Raw genomic sequence first — 20,179 nt, 5'->3', positions numbered from 1 at the left:
AGCGAGACTCAGGAGGGCACATCGACATTTGGTAATATAACATTTACTTTACAGCGATCAGTTCGTCTATATCGGACATTATTCTGGACAATCCCTATATATTCATTTTGCTGAACGTTTCTTTGACATATACCGGACTATCAGTCAAACCAGACTGCCGGATTAATAGTCACACTGCAGTTATATTTTAATCTTTATATTTATTTCCATTTAAGAATATTTTATTATGTCTCATGATTTATTTTTGTAATTCTTCCCCCCACAAGGGCCCTGTGAGGGGAATTTCTTTGCACTAAATATTTATAGTTTAGATTTCATAATACATTTATTCATATTTGATATTTGAAGCACGGTCTCATCCATTTTAATTAATACAAAATTGATACTGTCCTTGATGTGTAGGCTGTTTTTTTTTTCCTGTTTCCAATATTGCCATTACACACCTTGGGTATAGGTATATTTGCCTACTTTACTTCGGCCAGTGTATACGGTAGTTGTGAGCTGCACCATCCATTTTTCTTTTAGAAAGCAATAATGATTCTATTACTTTTTCCTTGAGGCAGGATCCTTAAAGCCAGAATGTTAAGCTGGCGACCACCATATAAGTGTGGCAATTCCATAAATTATATCTACAAACCATGATCAAAGTTAACAAAACCAAAGACCTGCACCACAGTGCTGAAATGGTTTAACAGTTTATTCAAAGCTGGATTTTTCCAAAAAATCTTTAGTACAAAACAGAAAAAAATAAATGAATTTATTTCCAATTCTACATAATGGCCAGTGTGATGCTTGATTTGCTGAGCATTCAGGGCACTGACTTCTATGATCAATCCTTACATCCACTGATGACAATTTTCAGAGAGACATTTTGGCTGTCTCCTATACATTAGGAACAGGTAGAGTCTGCCAATATTTATGCATAAATCAGTTTTATTGTTATCTAAAATCTTTGTTTGACCAAAACACCTTCCAAAAAGGTTGATAGCAAAAGGGTTAACACTATAAATGTATTCCAGACTAAGAGTTTAAAAGATACTACACAGTTCATTCCAATTACATTTTTTCAATCTATATCATATTCTAAAGACAGTGCAGTTAGTCTTTCCCAGGTGCTTCATGTTCTTCCCGGCTTAATAAAATATTATAATTTTTATATATATATATATATATATATATATATATATATATATATATATATATATATATATATATATATATACACATATATACACATATATACACATATATACACATATACACACATATATACACATATACACACATATACACACATATTTACACACATATATACACACATACACATACATATATATATACATACATACATATATATACATACATACATACATATACATATATACACATACATACATATATACACATACATACATATATACACATACATACATATATACACATACATACATATATACACATACATACATATATACACATACATATACATACATACATATACATACATACATATACATACATACATATATACACATACATACATACACATACATACATACACATACATACATACACATACACATACATACATACATACACATATATATATACACATATATATACACATATATATATATACACACACACACACACACACACACATTATATATATACACACACACTATTTAAAAAAAAAAGCAAAAGTTTATTGCCGGGAACAGAGATCATGCGAGTTAAAATATTTTACACAGCCAGGCTTATAAAACACAGACATCTATTCCCTAGAAACTAAGAAACAATAAAACATAAAAACAGTATATACTTCTACTGGAGAGGTGCCACTTATTGTTAAAATATTGATAGAAAGGCAACAGGTAACAGAAATCCTTTAGCCCCCTCTCTAGGTGTGCAGGTACAGGAGAGTAACCATAGCCGAGTATTTGTGTTTACTGGGCTTTAAAGACATTTCTTGAGCACATTATAAAAAGGAATTACTTTGCATTTGCTGCCTTTTAAAGTCTCAAAAGACGCTACAGAGAAAAAAGTAAAAAAGGGTCTAACTTCTCGATTACTGAAGCAGATGACGTTTACAAAGCCAAGATGGATGATAAGGCAGTCGTCAAGTCTTCACAATACTGGTGGACTCGGCTTGGTTTTATTGATTGAATCAAAGTCAATGACTATACTTTTCCGCTTGGGTACAAATTTCCTTAAAAAACAAAATATACAGGTTAGTTATGTGCTGAAACTTGTTTTCCATCAGTAACATATGAAGCGGATGGATGGGGGGGGGGGGGGGGGGAAGAACATTGCTTAGACTTCATGCTCTCTAGAGAAGCCAATTATAGTGCCCCATGCAGAGAGAATCCTTAGAAGGGATAGACTGAAACAAAAAGACACATGGGGTTGCTGAGGCTGTGTGTTTTTCAGCTAACGGAGATCATAAATTATCAGAAAAATAAAACATTTCTAACAACTGAGCTCCAGGAGTTGGTTTCATTGCTAAAGGTTTTTTTCCCCTTTGTATAAAATGTGCTGTCCCTTCCTAATTCTCTTTGCTGAAGTTAAGTTTCTAAATTAAGTATATACTTGTGTTAAAGATAATGTTCGCCTTCCTTATTAGGGGAAACACCAACAGTTGTTTAATATATGCAATGCATTCAGAAAATCTCCAAATCCCAATCCCCCGTTTTCAGATTTTGCAGCTTTGTGCTGTTTCCCCATTAATCTGCGCTCAACATCCAATAGTGAGAATGTGAAAACAGAATTTTAGAAATTTTTACTGAATTAAAAAGGAAAAAGTGAAATATTACATTGACATAAGTCTTCTTGGATAGGATGTCACAAGGTTCTGCAAAGTATAAGACTGGGATTCAATGTTATTCTGCAAAGTACAAGACTGGTCTTATTTTTGCTGAACACGGAATTTCCAATGTGGAATGCCTGCTGTGGAAATTTCGCTGTCTGATTGGGACTGCGCAATCCCATTGAAATCAATGGGCAGAAAATTTTGGTGGAATTCCGCCGTGTGAACATGGCCTAAGGCTACATTTCCACACATCTCCGTTTGCTAAAGCTATAAGAAAAAATTAAAAATAAAAAAGCATAAAAAATGCATTTCTATATATTGATCTTATGTCTGACAAGTTACCAGTAGAGATGAGCGAACTTACAGTAAATTCGATTCATCACGAACTTCTCGGCTCGGCAGTTGATGCCTTATCCTGCATAAATTAGTTCAGCTTTCAGGTGCTCCCGTGGGCTGGAAAAGGTGGATAAAGTCCTAGGAGAATCTTTCCTAGGACTGTATCCACCTTTTCCAGCCCACCGGAGCACCTGAAAGCTGAACTAATTTATGCAGGATAAGGCATCAACTGCCGAGCCGAGAAGTTTGTGACGAATCGAATTTACTGTAAGTTCGCTCATCTCTAGTTACCAGCCTAAAACCTTTGTGAATCTAGGTATAAGCAGAGATTTTACATTCAAAAGCATATAAAACACAATTTTGCCTTACGTGTATTTGGTTCCAGTTAGGTCAAACATTCTCCTTGCAGCTTTCATTTCCGGTGTGTCATGATACTTGTCTGACATGTATATTACCTCTTTAATACCTATATTTAAAAAAATAAATATATATAATATATATATACATACAAAAAAAGAGGATTGCAGCAGCACACATTGGTCAAAAAAATTGAGGCTCTTAGCGCACTTTTTGATCAAAACGTGTCCCCCATCCACCACGGGGAGGTGGCCTCATTTAGGATGGGAACCTAGCACAAATTCTGAGCCTAACACTCAACTATCCACTCACCTCTGCTGGGCATATAGCCTCTGACTGGGTGACATGCTGGATCCATTTAAAACTCCATTTGTGCTAGGTTCCCATCCTAAATGAGGCCACCTCCCCGTGGTGGATGGGGGACACGTTTTGATCAAAATTTTTGATCTCAATTTTTTTGACCAATGTGTGCTGCTGCAATCCTCTTTTTTTGTATACTCTAATGCCATGGCAGTGTGCACCCGTGTATTAGGCTGTTGTGCCGGCTATCTTTCTTTTTTTTCAATATATATATATATATATATATATATATATATATATATATATATATATATATATATATATATATATATATATATATATATATATATATATATATATATATATATATATATATATATATATATATATATATATATATATATATATATAGTATTTTTAAGGTTAGAAGAAAAATAAAAAAGACAAAGGAGAGGACAACGCCTTGTGTGATTCCGTGGGTATAATCTCCACACGGCCCCGTGTGATGTGCGCTCACCTGGGGAGAGTCTTGAAAAAAGCATGTCACCCCTCCATGTGGGGTCAGATGAGAGATCTCGGGCTGCAGCCTGCGGGAACTTGGCCGGAACAATCGGGTAGAGGTCGGCAGGAATTGTAGTTGCTGAAGAAGAAAAGAATCTGCAGCGGCACTGCCTTTCAGAGATAGATTTCAGTTCCAGTCCGATTTATTAAAAGTATTCACATTTATTTGTGCATACATATAACAGACAAGCAAGACGCATTTCGGGGTTAGGTTGCCCCTTTCTCAATAGTAGATTAAAAAGTTAATCTGCAATTGAGAAAGGAGTAACCTAACCCCGAAACGCGTCTTGCTGGTCTGCTCTTGTGTGCACAAATAAATGTGAATACTTTTAATAAACCGGACGAACTGAAATAGCTCTCTGGAAGGCAGCGCCGCTGCAGAACATCTTTCCTCCTTCAGCATCCACTGATGATGGAATTTTCAGGGGGATGCTTTGGCTGTCTCCTATACATTAGGAACAGGTAGATTCTGCCAATATTTATGCATGTTTTATGCATAAATCAGTCTTAATGTTATCTAAAATCTTGGTTTGACTGAAATACCTTCCAAAAGGTTGATAGCAAAAGGGTTAACACTATAAACGTGTTCCAGACCAAGAGTTTAAAAAAAAAAAAAAAAAAAAAAAGATACTACACAGTTAATTTCTATTACATTTTTCAATCTATATCATAGTCTAAAAACAAAAGACAAGGTTATTATTGAAACTGTCATTACAATGAACTTTCCACAATTTTAATGATTTTACAATCTAGAAGGAGATTTATCAAGGGATTTAGAGGGTTTTGGCTTACCAAAGTCACACATGCACCTAAGCATCTTTTTGTGCGACTTTTGTGGATAAGCAAAATATACCGGTCAGCCCTACCTAAGCAATTTTCAGTTTTCCCTTTGCAGTGGTTGGGAATTTATCAAGTGCGAAAGTCGCACATAAGCAAATAAAGGTCACAAACCCCTTCAAAAAGTCGTAAGTGCAAGCCAGGTCAGACCTAGCTTACAAACTTGCTTTTGACAGAATTTTCAAAAAGTTGCACAAAAAAAGTTGCAGTTGCAGCTTTGTGCGATTTTGCGCACCTCCGCTCCCCGGCACCCGCTCACATCTACCAACCGCCAGCAAGCTGTTGGGACTACAACTCTTAACATGTCCTCTATGTAAGTGCATGCTGGGAGTTGTAGTCCTGTAAAAGCTAGCAAGCGGGCGGTAGATGTGGGCGGGAGGCCAGGTAGCCGAGCTGCACAAAGAGTTGCGACTTTTTGCACAGCTCCACTCCCTGGCCACCTGCCCGCATCTATCACTCACCCGCTAGCTTTTACAGGACTACAATTCCCAGCATGCACTTACAGAGAGGACATGCTGGGAGTTATAGTTACAACAGCTAGCAGCCAGGTGATAGATGTGGTTAGCTGGCTGGGGAGCGGAGCTGGCCGGAATATGAAATTACAGCACATTTCCTGGGCAGACCTGTGATTGGTCTAGACCTCCTGGTCAATCACAGCTGCCAGAGGGAAATATAAAGTTACAGTGGCGTAACTTCATTTTCTCCGCTGGGAAGCGGAGCACAAGCCGCCCGCTTCCCTGGCTTCCTTGTCACCCGCCCACGCCGCAGGACTACAACTCCCAGCATGCACAAACAATAAGGACATGCTGGGAGTTTTAGTCCTGCAGCATGGGCAGTTGACAAGCTTGTCACCTGCCCCTGCTGCACGACTACAACTCCCAGCATGTCCTTACTGTGAAGGCAGCTAAGAGTTGTAGTCGTGCAGCGGGGCAGGTGACAAGCTTGTCACTCATCTGCACATCTCCTGCCCGAGCCGCACAACTACAACCTCCAGCATGTCCTTACTGCAATGGCAGGAGATGTGCGAGCGGGCGACCATAAATGTGCTAACCTATTTTCTGTGTTTTGGAGTTTGTTCCCGTAAAATACAAACCCCCATCATTCCTAGTTTGTAAGCAACCAAGAAGAAAGGTGTATTACAGCTGACATCCTGCTCCTGCGTGCGCAGTGTAAGGGCCTTCTATCTATCCGGAATACCTTTTTGTTAGGACAGGACTAAGCTTTTTTCCCCACATAAGAACAGGTTCTCACCAGTTCTACTGCATCATGTAAAGCAGCAATTGTCTCTTGTAAAATAAGCTACACAGTCACTGGGATATGTACAATTTAATAAAACCAAATTAAATTAAACATACCCATTTAGAATTCACGTACCTGCTTGAATGATCAGCTTAGCACATTCATTACATGGGAAAAGAGCTACGTACATGACACAGCCTTTAACATCGGCAGAGTTTTTGTTCATAATGGCATTTAATTCTGCATGACAAACTAAAAAAAAAAAAAGCCAGAAAAAAATAAAGTTAAGAAAAACAAAAAGGCAGCATTTTATGTATTATGAGGAGTACTGTGGTGTAGGACAATTTATACCCCATCTAAAAGATATGGAATAAGTATCTGCTCAGGGGGTCCGACAGCTAGGACTCCCCTGGATCTCCTGCCTGGTGCCCTGCTCTCTGCCATGAACGGAGCTGTGTCAACCACAGCACAAAGCGGTGGCCAACACACCCCCTCCATGCATCTCTATGGGAGAGCCAGAGATACAGCTTTCATACATCTCCGGCTCTCCCATAGTGATACATGGAGTGGGCGCATTGACCAATGCTTTGTGCAGGGTCAATAGTCTACTTGCACGGAGGAGAAACTGCTCCGTGCATGATAAGAGTGGGGCGCTGAGCAGGAAGATCCTATGGATAGAAGACTGTAGGGACTCTGCACAATCTGTAGAACGGGAACCAGGCTCTCCACGCATCCTGGAGCTGCAGGCAGCACTTCATTCATTCATTTCTATAGGAGCGCTGGAGATGCTAGAGTCCTTTGGATAAGGGGATAAAGCTTTAGGTTGGCAACCCATTTAACACTCTATTCTTGGTCGGGCCTAACATTAATGTGCATCGTGGGATCAGGAGATATAGCAATATGTATGGGCAGACAGAGGAGGAAATATATGGCACGGGGGAGCAGACAGAGGAGGGGATATATGGCACGGGGGAGCAGACGGAGAGGGGATATATGGCACGGGGGAGCAGACGGAGAGGGGATATATGGCACGGGGGAGCAGACGGAGAGGGGATATATGGCACGGGGGAGCAGACGGAGAGGGGATATATGGCACGGGAGGATAAAAACAGGAGAAAGATGGCACAGGGGGGGGATCAGAAAGACAGGAGAAAGATGGCACAGGGGGGGGATCAGAAAGACAGGAGAAAGATGGCACAGGGGGGATCAGAAAGACAGGAGAAAGATGGCACAGGGGGGGGATCAGAAAGACAGGAGAAAGATGGCACGGGGGGGATCAGAAAGACAGGAGAAAGATGGCACGGGGGGGGGATCAGAAAGAAAGGAGAAAGATGGCACGGGGGGGATCAGAAAGACAGGAGAAAGATGGCACAGGGGGGGGATCAGAAAGAAAGGAGAAAGATGGCACGGAGGGGGATCAGAAAGAAAGGAGAAAGATGGCACGGAGAGGGATCAGAAAGACAGGAGAAAGATGGCACGGGGAGCAGATGGACAGGAGAAAGATGGCACGGGGAGCAGATGGACAGGAGAAAGATGGCACGGGGAGCAGATGGACAGGAGAAAGATGGCACGGGGAGCAGATGGACAGGAGAAAGATGGCACGGGGAGCAGATGGACAGGAGAAAGATGGCACGGGGAGCAGATGGACAGGAGAAAGATGGCACGGGGAGCAGATGGACAGGAGAAAGATGGCACGGGGAGCAGATGGACAGGAGAAAGATGGCACGGGGAGCAGATGGACAGGAGAAAGATGGCACGGGGAGCAGATGGACAGGAGAAAGATGGCACGGGGAGCAGATGGACAGGAGAAAGATGGCACGGGGAGCAGATGGACAGGAGAAAGATGGCACGGGGAGCAGATGGACAGGAGAAAGATGGCACGGGGAGCAGATGGACAGGAGAAAGATGGCACGGGGAGCAGATGGACAGGAGAAAGATGGCACGGGGAGCAGATGGACAGGAGAAAGATGTCACGGGGAGCAGATGGACAGGAGAAAGATGGCACGGGGAGCAGATAGACAGGAGAGAGCAAACGGAGGGGGAAAATGTGGCAAAGACGGGATCAGAGGGGAAGGGAATGATGTAGCACAGGGGGATCAGAGTAGGGAGAAATGATGTGGCATTAACTTTAGGCCTTCCAAATCATTTATTTTTTATGAAAATTTCCTAGGAAAAATGAGAGTGCGTGTTATACGCTGATAAATACGGTATATCTCCAGTAGTTCTTTTATGTCCGTTTTCTGTTGCATGCCAGCAAGGAGTGGCACAATGTACTATTCTATTAGAATCTAACTACTATGCAATATTTGGCTTAGGACCACAAAAGGGTGTGCTCAGCTGTTGTGAATTTTTTCCCACCAAGGATCTTGCCACAAATCTGTAGTGCAGAGTTTTTTCAAACTGTGTCTCCAGCTGTTGCAAAACTACAACTCCCAGGATGCCCAGACAGCCTTTGGCTGTCTGGGCATCCTGGGAGTTGAAGTTTTGCAACAGCTGGAGACAGCCAATTGGGAAACACTACTGTAGCATAACTTGCCGCGGGAAACCCGCTGCTAGTTAGACGCGTGTGAGCGTACCCTTGGGCTGGATTCACACTACGGAATACTCGCCCAGTGGACATTGCCAGCACTGAACTTCTCTGTGCACTGGATTCCCATTGACAGAATTCCCACTCGGAAATTCCGACCTCACATCTTACATGGTAACAGGCCTAACAACGTGGAACAATTGTAAAGAGACCATTGGTATTCTGGAAATGGGAAGAACTCCGCATCAATGTGTATCTATGTTACATGTGATCAAGACAGCTGTGACACCAGAACATTTCCTCCACTCATATACAATTCTAATGAAAGATTGCCTTCAAAGCTCCCAAGACCTAGAGGCATCATCTGTTTTTGTTCTACAAGCGCTGCGGTGCTCATCAACTTATGCAGAGGACATTTCATTATGTTCCCAAAGCCTTTGTGACCAATTCCCTCTGACAAACGCAATTTAACATATAAAGGAGATCCAGAAATAAAAATATATATACTGAAGCAGGAAAGTCGCAATATCCATTCCTTCTAACACAACACATTCATAAGACGCCACAGCTGGGTTCTGAGTGAAATATTAGATCACCACGTCCAAGCTTATTTTTTTCTTCAACACAAATTCTTTTTCAGCAATTTGGAGGCAGAATAAATGATAACCGCTTATTTGAAAAGGCCAAGTAGTTCCCCCCCCCTCCTCACTGAATATTGCTGAGATTTTAAGATATATACAATTTGTAAAAGGAAAAATAAAATTAAGGAAAAAACGAAAAGCAAAGTAACTTTATCGGATATAACAATGCACACAAACGGAGACTGCGGGCTGTGTTTTCATTTGCATTGTGGCTACTTAGAAATCAAAGCCACAAGGATATGTTGGAATTATTACCTGACAGACCCCCATTGATCTATAATGGGTTCCACTGGGGTGTACAGGAAAACCAGTGTTTACGTGCAAAATTTTTTTTATAAATTAAATTTAAAAAAAGCCCCCGACCTAGGCCATATTATATATATATATATATATATATATATATATATATATATATATATATATATATATATAAATTCCACTGGAGTACCCCTTTACAAATATATACACGCACGCACACACACACACACGTTTGTAAAGGGGTACTCCAGTGGAATTTTTTTTTTTTTTTTTTTTTTTAAATCAACTGGTGCCAGAAAGTTAAACAGATTTGTAAATTACTTTAAAAAAAAAATTAATAAAAATATCAAAAAATCTTTAACCTTCCAGTACTTGTTAGCAGCTATATGCTACAGAGGAAATTATTTTCTTTTTTTAATTATTTTTTGTCTTCTCCACAGTGCTCTCTGCTGACACCCGACGCCTGTATCAGGAACTGCCCCATAGCAGGAGAAAATCCCCATAGCAAACCAATGTTGCTCTGGACAGTTACTGACACAAACAGAGGTGTCAGCAGAGAGCACTGTGGACAAGAAAAAATAAATAAAGAAATTCAAAAAGAAAAGAATTTCCTCGGTAGCATACAGCTGCTAATAAGTACTGAAAGGATTAAGATTTTTAAATAGAAGTAATTTGCAAATCTGTAACTTTCTGGCACCAGTTCATTTAAAAAAAAAAAATAAAGTTTTCCACCGGAGTACCCCTTTAAGATCACCTACCGACAATTCAGTAGAAGAAAAGTTCTGAAAGCACTAGTAGCCTGGACCTAAATAATTAAGTACCCTTGTACACAAGGATTGCAGACTACAACTGGTTAGGTTTGCGTTAATGAAAATGCCCGAGAATGTATTAAGAATTGTGTGTGATATTTTGGAAATGTGACATCATATAATGCTTTATCGCGCGGATAAATGTTGGCAGTGTCCCTACTGTATACATACCATATGGATATTTGGTGTTAAGTCTATCATCTGCTGTTCTAGCCCATGGAAGGGCATCATCATGACAGCCATTAGGCATTCCATTATACCCAATACCAACTATCTTGTTCTCTTCATTTACAATGCAAGCTCCGACCTGAAATGGAAGAGGACGAGATCCATAAATATTACTAAAAATTGTGGGACCAGCTGATCATTTTAAAGCAGAACTCCTAAACTCCTCACTGACAGTCACAATTTGTGTCATATTATTATATATATATATATATATATATATATATATATATATATATATATATATATATATATATATATTCAAACCAATTGTTTGCCATCAATATATACAGTCAGATCCATAAATACTGGGACATAGACAATTCTACAATTTTTAGCTCTATACACCACCAAAATGGATTTGAAATGAAACAAATAAGATTTGCTTTAACTGCAGACTGGCAGCTTTAATTTGAGGGTATTTACATCCAAATCAGGTGAACGCTGTAGGAATTACAACAGTTTGCATGTGTGTCTCCTACTTGTTAAGAGACCAAGAGTATGGGACAATTGGCTTCTCAGCTGTTCCATGACCAGGTGTGTGTTATTCCCTCATTATCCCAATTACAATGAGCAGATAAAAGGTCCAGAGTTCATTTCAAGTGTGCTATTTGCATTTGAAATCTGTTGCTGTCAACTCTCATGATGAGATCCGAAGAGCTGTCACTATCAGTGAAGCAAGCCATCATTAGGCTGAAAAAAAAAAAAAAGTCATCGACATAGTCAAAACATTAGGCGTGGCCAAAACAAATGTTTGGAACAGCCTTAAAGGGGTACTCCGCCCCTAGACATCTTATCCCCTATCCAAAGGATAGGGGATAAGATGTCAGATCGCTGCGGTCCCGCTGCTGGGGAGCCCCGAGTTCGCTCTGCACGTAATGACGGGCAATACATGGGCCGGAGCATGTTACGTCACGGCTCTCCTCGTCACGAACTCGCTCTGTTCTGTAATGATAGCGCGGTGACGCAGCGGGGATCCCGGGGATCCCCAGCAGCGGGACCGCGGCGATCTGACATCTTATCCCCTATCCTTTGGATAGGAGATAAGATGTCTGGGGGCGGAGTACCCCTTTAAAAAGAAAGAACACACTGGTGAGCTCAGCAACACCAAAAGAGCCCGAAGACCAAGGAAAACCACTGTGGTGGATGACCGAAAATGTCTCTGGTGAAGAAAACCCCCTTCTCTCAGATGAAGACACACTGATGGAGAAGACTAATGGAATGAAAAAGTTATGCCCAGAATCCTGATAACTAGCTCTCTAGCCATGGGCTTATTTACAGAACCCCGTTTTCCTGCTGACAGGTGCACTTTAATGGGAATTTCGAGCCATCTTGAGCCTCTAAATCAGCACGGGATAATGAGCATCTGATCATGTTGGGGTCTGACCGCTCGGACCTCCGGCAATTACCAGAAGGGAGCCCACCTCTTAGCTCTGAGCACTCCAGCCCCCACCTATCAGAAAAGAACTGGTCATGGCAGTGACGGGCAGCGCGGTCAATCGCCGATCACAGTAGCGTCCTGCCTCAGCTGGTGACTGGCTGAACGGACTGTCACTGCAGAGACCAGTTCTTACAAGGAGGGGGCTGTGGTAAGAGTTGAGGCCCTGTTCTGGAGATCAGAAACTTATCCTACTTGTGGATAAGGGATATGTTTCTCATACCTACAGTATCCCTTTAAGAGCTTTCCAAGACCCTCCTCTCAGCATCATCTCTAGGAGACAACTAAAGCCATCAAAAAGGGGCCAAGAAAGCTCTCCAAACAAAAGCTCACCTAGATACTGGTCACAGAAGCCACCAGAACATCACAACACTTTCCCTTTCATGTACACAGGATAACTAAGACAAGGTACGACTACACTCCCCTCCCAAACCTCTGTATAGCGCAGCCAGCTGTTTTATGGCTCAGCACTGCTGACAGACTCTTCAATCATAACTCATTGTGTACAGTGGGCTATGTTTTCCTGCTTGTCCCTGAAAATTCAAAATTCACATTAGAAGCCAACCAATAAGATAAAAACTACAATATGCACAATATACATGTATAGTAGTCTAGTCCTACTTTCCAAAGTCTCTGAAAAGTTCTGCAAGCACCGCATATAGGATTTCCGTTCACACCAGACACAAGAGACCAATTTAATAATTCCCCTGAAAGCGTTCTAGACGCAATTTACACAATGCTATTAACTACGAGGGAAGGGACGCCCCGCGTTATTTACTGTCATTACGTGAGGTAATCAATGCAGTGTACTTACTTGGGAACTTGGATCTTTACTTCTCTGAGCTGATAAAAAGGCAACCGCCATAAAATATTCACACCATTCTAAGTAATCCTCCCGCTTACACACCGCTTCAACGGGTTGCCTAGAAAGCAAAATGCAAATTGGGAGAGTGCGATGAACCTTAAAAATAACCATAGTAAACAATGTGAATATTGATACCTGTCAATTACTTGCAGGTCGGGCTGTGGCTCCCATGATGCTCCATTCATTAGATCCCAGAGCAATGGTAAATAGCACTAATGAACGTATTTACATAATCTATGCAGGGAGGGATTCTGGGTAAAATGCTTAAAAAATAAAATAAATACACTACGTATGTTGCAGCTTTACTAGAAGATTTTAATGATCCTCTCAGCGGGCATTCTGCCGCTATGGCTGTCAAGTTTCACATTTCTTCACTTACAACAGAGTTTACACGCTCAAAGCCGGAAACTGGGACTATTAGGAGTTTTGTGCATTTTTTAGACACAAATCTCCAATAATAGCTACTAGATAAAGCAATCACAGCCATGACGTCTAGTAGAATTACATTCGGGATCTGTCTGCACCGTGTGGACACATCAGGACGAGGGTTCTGGTTTATGTAGAAAAGTATGTGCAGCGGCCACCAAAGAGGACCCTATGGTATTCTAATCCTTATCCCCATGCCATAGCCGCCATTATATTGCAGATATTAGCGTCATTTAAAGGGTAGCTCCCACCATCTTTTTTTTGCTGTCCCTGCCTATTGCCCATCTACCCCTAACATATTAAAAATGCCTTTTTGTCTGCCTGGTAGTGTGCCTTTTTGTCTACCAGGCAGACTTCCCCAGCAGGCACAATATCACTGATGCCTGCTGGGGGGGGCACACTTCCGCCCCTTCACCTATTCAGTGTACCTCCAGCTGTTTCCCCACTACAACTCCTAGCTTGCCCTGACATCTATTGGCTGTCAAGGCATGCTGGGAGTTGTAGTGAGGAAACCGCTGGAGGCATACTGTATAGGTTAGGTGAACACCATATCTGTGATGGCCGCACATCTCGCTGCGCAGCTCGCAACCCCCCTGCCCCGCCGCTCAACCCACTCTCTAACCCCCCCCCCCCCCCCTTTCTCGGCAAAAGAACAGTCACAGCAGCTGCGCATATTTTACCTGTCCCTGGGAGCCAGGGCCGGCGTGCGAGGACAGGAAGCCTGCGCGCATCCTCTTCCTTCAAAGCGCTCGCTCCCACCTGTCTGATTGACAGGCAGGGAGCGCGCACAGCCTGACTGAATTTGGTCCGAATTCAAGCGTGACGTCACGCCAGCCTGCAGACAGCCACTAGGAGGGAGAGCCCTAGTGGCCGTTTTTTTAAATGTAAATTAAACCATTTTAATGGGAAAAAAAAAATAATGAAAAGTATAATAGAGATATGTTGCAGTACATAAGTACTACAACATATCAAAAAAAATAAAAATTGGTGACAGTGCTCATTTAACTTTCAAAGACATATAGTAAAGTTACTTTGTTATTAATGCCATCATATTAAAGGGGTAATCCAGGGAAAACTTTTTTTCAATATGTAAACTACTTCTATTAAACAATCTTAATCCTTTCAATAATTATCAGCTGCTGAAGTTGAGTTGTTGTCTTCTGTCTGGCAACAGTGCTCTCTGCCGACATCTCTGCTTGTCTCGGGAACTGCACAGAGTAGAAGAGGTTTGCTATGGGGATTCTCTTCTAAACTGGGTGGTTCCCGAGACAGGTGTCATCAGAAAGCACTTAGACAGAAAAGAACAACTCAAACTTCAGCAGCTCCTAAGTACTGAAAGGATTAAGATTTTTTTTAATAGAAGTAATTTACAAATCTGTTTAACTTTCTGGAGCCAGTTGATACATAATAAAAAATAAAAAATAAAATTTTTTCCTGGATAACCCCTTTAAATACTCTAAGGCCAAGGTCTCCAAATGGTGAGCACTTTGCTGGTGCAAAACTACAACTCCCAGCATGCCCGGACAGCCTTTGGCTGTCCGGGCATGCTGTGAGTTGTAGTTTTGCAACAGCTGGAGGCACACTGGTTGAGAAACACTGCTTTAGGGTATTAGTTATGACTATAGTGCATGAGGCAATCATTTTTTCTGAATCATCTATTATAAATTTAGTGCCAAAATACCTTTACCACCCATAAACCCCCTAATCTGTCTCTTTAGCACCCATCTCCAGCACCATAGAAACACATTACACTGGAGACGGAGTGTGAAGCTTAGCACCCATCTTTTAATGCCCAGTTGTGTCCAGCAGGGGGCAGGGAGAATAGGCAATTTGTGACGCTATTCCAGGGCCACATTTAAAATGAGAGGGATTTACACACAAAAATAAAAATAAATAAAAATAAAACACTTGTGCTGGGTGCTAGACAAGTCATTTTTTTTTATATGCGAGATACACAAAAAATAAATTTAAAATAGTTAAATTGTTCTCATTGATTTAATGACAGACAACAAAGCAGAAAAGAGGAAATCTATGGGAGCTTCAAGTCCGGACCCCCAACCAATCACTGGCCCTTGCGACCATTGATTGACAGAGCAGCAATGGGATGTATTATGAATTTAAGTAGAAAGCTTTATTATACTTAAAGGGGTATTCCAGGAAAAAGTGTTATTTCTATATCAACTGGCTCCAGAAAGTTACAGATTTCTAAATTACTTCTATTAAAAAAAAATCTTAATCCTTCCAATAATCATCAGCTGCTGAAGTTGAGTTATTTTCTGTCTGGCAACAGTGCTCTCTGCTGACATCTCTGCTTGTCTCGGGAACTGCACAGAGTAGAAGAGGTTTGCTATGGATGTTTGCTTCTACTCTGGACAGTTCCCAAGACAATTGTCATCAGAGAGACAGAAAACAAAAAAACTCAACTTCAGCAGCTCATAAGTACTGAAAGGCTTAAGATTTTTTTTTAATAGAAATAAATTTACAAATCTGTTTAACTTCTATAGACATGGATGTCTACATAGATCCCCAATCACCCCCCCCCCCCCCCCTTTAACTTTCTGGCACCAGTGTAAAAAAAAAAAAAAAAAAAGTTTTCCACAGGAGTACCCCTTTAAGTACCCCTTTAAGCACAAGGAGGAGAATGCAGTGGAATGGGCAGGCACCATTGGCCAACTTTCTGTAACGGGAAAATGCCACTTTACAGCAGCAACATAAAGCTAGTTCACACGATGCAGATTTGTAGCAGTCGCCAATCAGAAAATCAGCAGCAAATTTCAGGAATGTGCTAATGCATGGAAGTCAAAGCCCCGGCCACACGTAGAAATTCTTCTGAACATGACACTGATCAGTAAGGCTGCAGAGCATCTATTACACAGGCTGCAGAGCATCTATTACACAGGCTGCAGAGCATCTATTACACAGGCTGCAGAGCATCTATTACACAGGCTGCAGAGCATCTATTACACATCTGCCTGGACCGCAAAAAAAATTGGGGCGCAGTATCCAAAATCAAAGTGGATACGCAGAACACAAGGCATCACATGAAATACACACCCCTGTGAGAGGGGTTTTAGAAAGTACCATTCTATTCGGAAACCGCACCACACATCAGTCACGTCTGAACAGTGCCCTATACAGTGTGCGCAACGTAATCTTAGACACGCAGCCACACTGCAGGTAAAGGGGCTACCTGTACAAACTGGAGTGCTGACGGCAGCACGTGACATCCTGAGCTATACTGTCAGCTTAGCAGCGACGTCATCTCAGGCAGTGACACGTGGTCCCACGCAATAACGCTACCCCCGGTACAGCGCACACATACCCGCTCGCTGCCGCACCTCCTCCGCTCATGATCAGTTCTGTAAAGCAGCGTGCGGGCGAGCAATGACGTCACACAATTATAGACTTCCCGGTCTGTGCATTAACTCTGATTGGCTGACATGAGCCACGCCCCTCCGCCCCAAGTAGCAGCGTTTTTAGCTGTGAAGTCTCTGCCTGTTGCTGTGTATAGACTGCGCATGCGCCTCAGAATTGTCTCATAATATGTGAATAGTTGTAGCTTATAGAACAATGGTCTCCAAACTGGATTTCCAGCTGTTGCAAAACTACAATTCCCAGCATGCACGGATTACAACTCCTAGCATGCACAGACAGCACACGACTGTTGTAGTTATAGCGTATAGTACAGTGGTCACCAAACTGGATTTCCAGCTGTTGCAAAACTACAATTCCCAGCATGCACGGATTACAACTCCCAGCATGCACAGACAGCACACGACTGTTGTAGTTATAGCGTATAGTACAGCGGTCTCCAAACTGTGGATTTTCAGCTGTTGCAAAACTACAATTCCCAGCATGCCCGGACAGCCGTTGGCTGTCCGGGCATGCTGGGAGTTGTAGTTTTGCAACAGTTGAAAGTCCAGAGTTTGGAGACCACTGTCCTATACCCTATATAGGTTCCTGGCATCTATTTGTGTTGTCAAGTTTGTTTCCTTTTTTCCTCAAAAATTTGTTAATTATTTTCATTTCTTTAAGTATTTATTATTTACAGCAAGATTTCCAAACAAAGTAGTACTTTTAGGGACATGCTGTGGATGTATGAAGCTCAATGGGTATGTTCACACTGCGGATTATGAACGGAATCACCGCTCGCAGAATTCCGCGAGTGGAGATGCCAGTCTGGCGGCTGCCGCCACAATACTTTGGCGGTAGGACCGCGCGGCACTGCGCCGTCACCATTGACGGCTTTGCGCGGAACAATTTTAGCGCCACGGAACAGGACACGGAGAGTACCGTTGTCATCAGCGTCACCTGAACTATTTGTCGGTACCGACAGGTTAGTGCAGGTGACACTGGTGACAGATTTCCTTTAAGCCATCAGCTGCCTCTCCCGATCCCCTATGCACGTGCCTGTTCATTCCAGCTATGCGTGCATGCTTTCTGGGCACAAAGGACAAAACCATTGCCAGACTCCTCATCTGCGGCTTTTCTAACCAAAAACAACAGGATCAGGTATGTTAAATTTCAACATGCCTGGTTGTTCTCATCCCAACAACTGTGTCGTGGAAGAGTTGGGAGGACTCTATATGCATTAGATGGTTGGCCGATCCTGCCACAATAGGCTTGTATAGCCAACTGTAATATAACCTGTATGTCAGCTTAAAGGGCTACTCCGGTGGGGGGAAAACATTCATATCAACTGGTTCCAGAAAGTTAAACAGATTTGTAAATTACTTCTATTAAAAAATCTTAATCCTCCCAGTACTTATCAACTGCTGCATATTACACAGGAAGTTGAGTTGTTCTTTTCTGTCTGACCACAGTGCTCCCCCTTTTTTCCATGCCAGGAACTGTCCAGAGCAGGAATAAATCCCCATAGCAAACCTATCCTGCTCCGGACAGTTCCTGACACGTATAGAGGTGTCAGCAGAGAGCACTGTGGTCAGACTGGAAATAACTATGCAACCTCCTCTGGAGCATATGTAATGGATGTGTATATATATATATATATATATATATATATATATATATATATATATACACGCGTGTATGTGTATGCATTATAAAAAGACTATTTGACAAAGTCCATCCCCCATGCTACTCTGCTCCGTGCTTCCCCTTCTCCCATTGTGTAGAGGAACTTCCTGTCCTGGCCAATGCCTAGAAGTTTCCCAAAAATCTAACAGAGAAAGCATACCTTATATGGTATGCCAAATCTATACTCACCTCCCTAGTGAGGGTGGGAACTTATGCTAATTGCAATGGCTATATAACCTGGACGACTGCCTAATAAAGCTAGAAGTATGTTAACACTGACAATGTGTGTCTGTGTGTGATTTACTTTTGTGCATGCACTCATAATCAATTTGGAAAGGGGTTAGATATTTACTAGGTCACTGATGAAATCCATATCACATATAACAGCTGATAAGTACAGGAAGGATTAAGATTTTACAAGTCATTTACAAATCTGTTAAAAGAAAAATGGGGCTCAAAGGTCAAAGATATTTGGTTTAAAATAATAATTAGTATTTGTGGTTGGATTCTTATATGTACCGTAAGTAGGGTACCACTTGCATAAATAATTAGGCCTGGGGTGTGCCTGGGTGGCCGTGAAGGGTATCCTAGAGAAGGGGGATACCCTGAGAGTGACTGTAGAAAAAAAGGGTAAGGGAGGGTGGGGACATCTTGCATGCTGGCCACAGCACCTGTGTGGATCAGGTGGGTATATAAAGACCAGACTCCTCCCACAAATTAGGTTAACTGTTTCAGCTAACCTCCACTTGTTAATATAGAATGATAATAAATTAAATAGGGAATGTACAGGGCCCTTGTACCCCCCTAAATAATATTAAATAATACAAAATAAATATAATAAAAAACAACAATAAATATAACAACTGTAAAAATATTCTGCAACTTTAGCCTTTAACATCAATATAGCAGTCTAATGATCAATATAATTATGTAGATTATTTACATTCATAATTATATTGATCATTACAGTTGTTATATTTATTGTTGTTTTTTATTATATTTATTTTGTATTATTTAATATTATTTAGGGGGGTACAAGGGCCCTGTACATTCCCTATTTAATTTATTATCATTCTATATCAATAAATACTAATTATTATTTTCAACCTAATATCTTTGACCTTTGAGCCCCATTTTTCTTTTAACATATTTTCCCTATTTTTGCACCTTAGGTATAGGTGTTTGTTGGGTTGCTCGGGTCTTTAGTGACGGTCAGACAGACAGGATCCTCTCCATATTATCTATATCATTTACAAATCTATTTAACTTTCTGGCACCAGTTAATTTGAAAAAAAATAATAATAATAATAACATTTCCACCGGAGTACCCCTTTAAGGCTACGGTCACACACAGCGCATACGCAGCGCATTTCACAGGAGGGAAGGATAGGCAGTGGGAAATCCGCTATTTATGCTCTATGAGCAGACACACAGGGCTTCTCGCCGCAGCCCTGTGTGTGCAGTAAGGTTTGGAGGCGGGCTGAGTGCACGGACATAACTGTGACGCTCTTGGC

At 41.5% G+C, this 20,179-nt stretch overlaps 1 protein-coding gene across 4 annotated transcripts; it reads right to left on the bottom strand.

Moving 5' to 3' along the window:
• Positions 1-1,651: 1,651 nt before the first annotated feature.
• DCTD (dCMP deaminase) lies at positions 1,652-17,101 on the bottom strand. Of its 4 annotated transcripts, none has more exons than XM_056551706.1 (6): positions 16,951-17,101; positions 13,152-13,260; positions 10,846-10,981; positions 6,575-6,691; positions 3,515-3,611; positions 1,657-2,209 (listed from the first exon to the last, which is right to left on the bottom strand). In XM_056551706.1, the coding sequence occupies exons 1-6, from the start codon at positions 16,977-16,979 to the stop codon at positions 2,128-2,130; spliced, it is 570 nt and encodes a 189-aa protein (XP_056407681.1). In that variant the 5' UTR covers positions 16,980-17,101; the 3' UTR covers positions 1,657-2,127. The 4 variants fall into 4 exon arrangements, with proteins under 4 accessions (XP_056407683.1, XP_056407681.1, XP_056407682.1 ...); XM_056551707.1 differs by having other exon boundaries at positions 16,819-16,955; XM_056551702.1 differs by lacking the exon at positions 16,951-17,101 and adding an exon at positions 13,338-13,402.
• Between the last annotated feature and the right edge of the window lie 3,078 nt (positions 17,102-20,179).

Source organism: Hyla sarda, chromosome 1 (genome assembly GCF_029499605.1).
Source record: "Hyla sarda isolate aHylSar1 chromosome 1, aHylSar1.hap1, whole genome shotgun sequence".
In the NCBI taxonomy this organism is placed as follows: Eukaryota; Metazoa; Chordata; class Amphibia; order Anura; family Hylidae; genus Hyla; species Hyla sarda.
The sequence above is the reverse complement of the archived record's forward strand: the minus strand, read 5'-3'. Positions and strand labels throughout refer to the sequence as shown.

Bases quoted from the DNA above. Each gene is read 5' to 3' on its own strand.
- DCTD (XM_056551702.1), bottom strand. From the start codon at position 13,387: ATGAATGGAGCATCATGGGAGCCACAGCCCGACCTGCAAGTAATTGAC. The intron at 10,982-13,151 runs GTAAGTACACTG...CTTCCATTTCAG, and splicing joins GTAAAGATCCAAGTTCCCAA to GTCGGAGCTTGCATTGTAAA. The intron at 3,612-6,574 runs GTACGTGAATTC...TTTTAAATATAG, and splicing joins TAAGCTGATCATTCAAGCAG to GTATTAAAGAGGTAATATAC.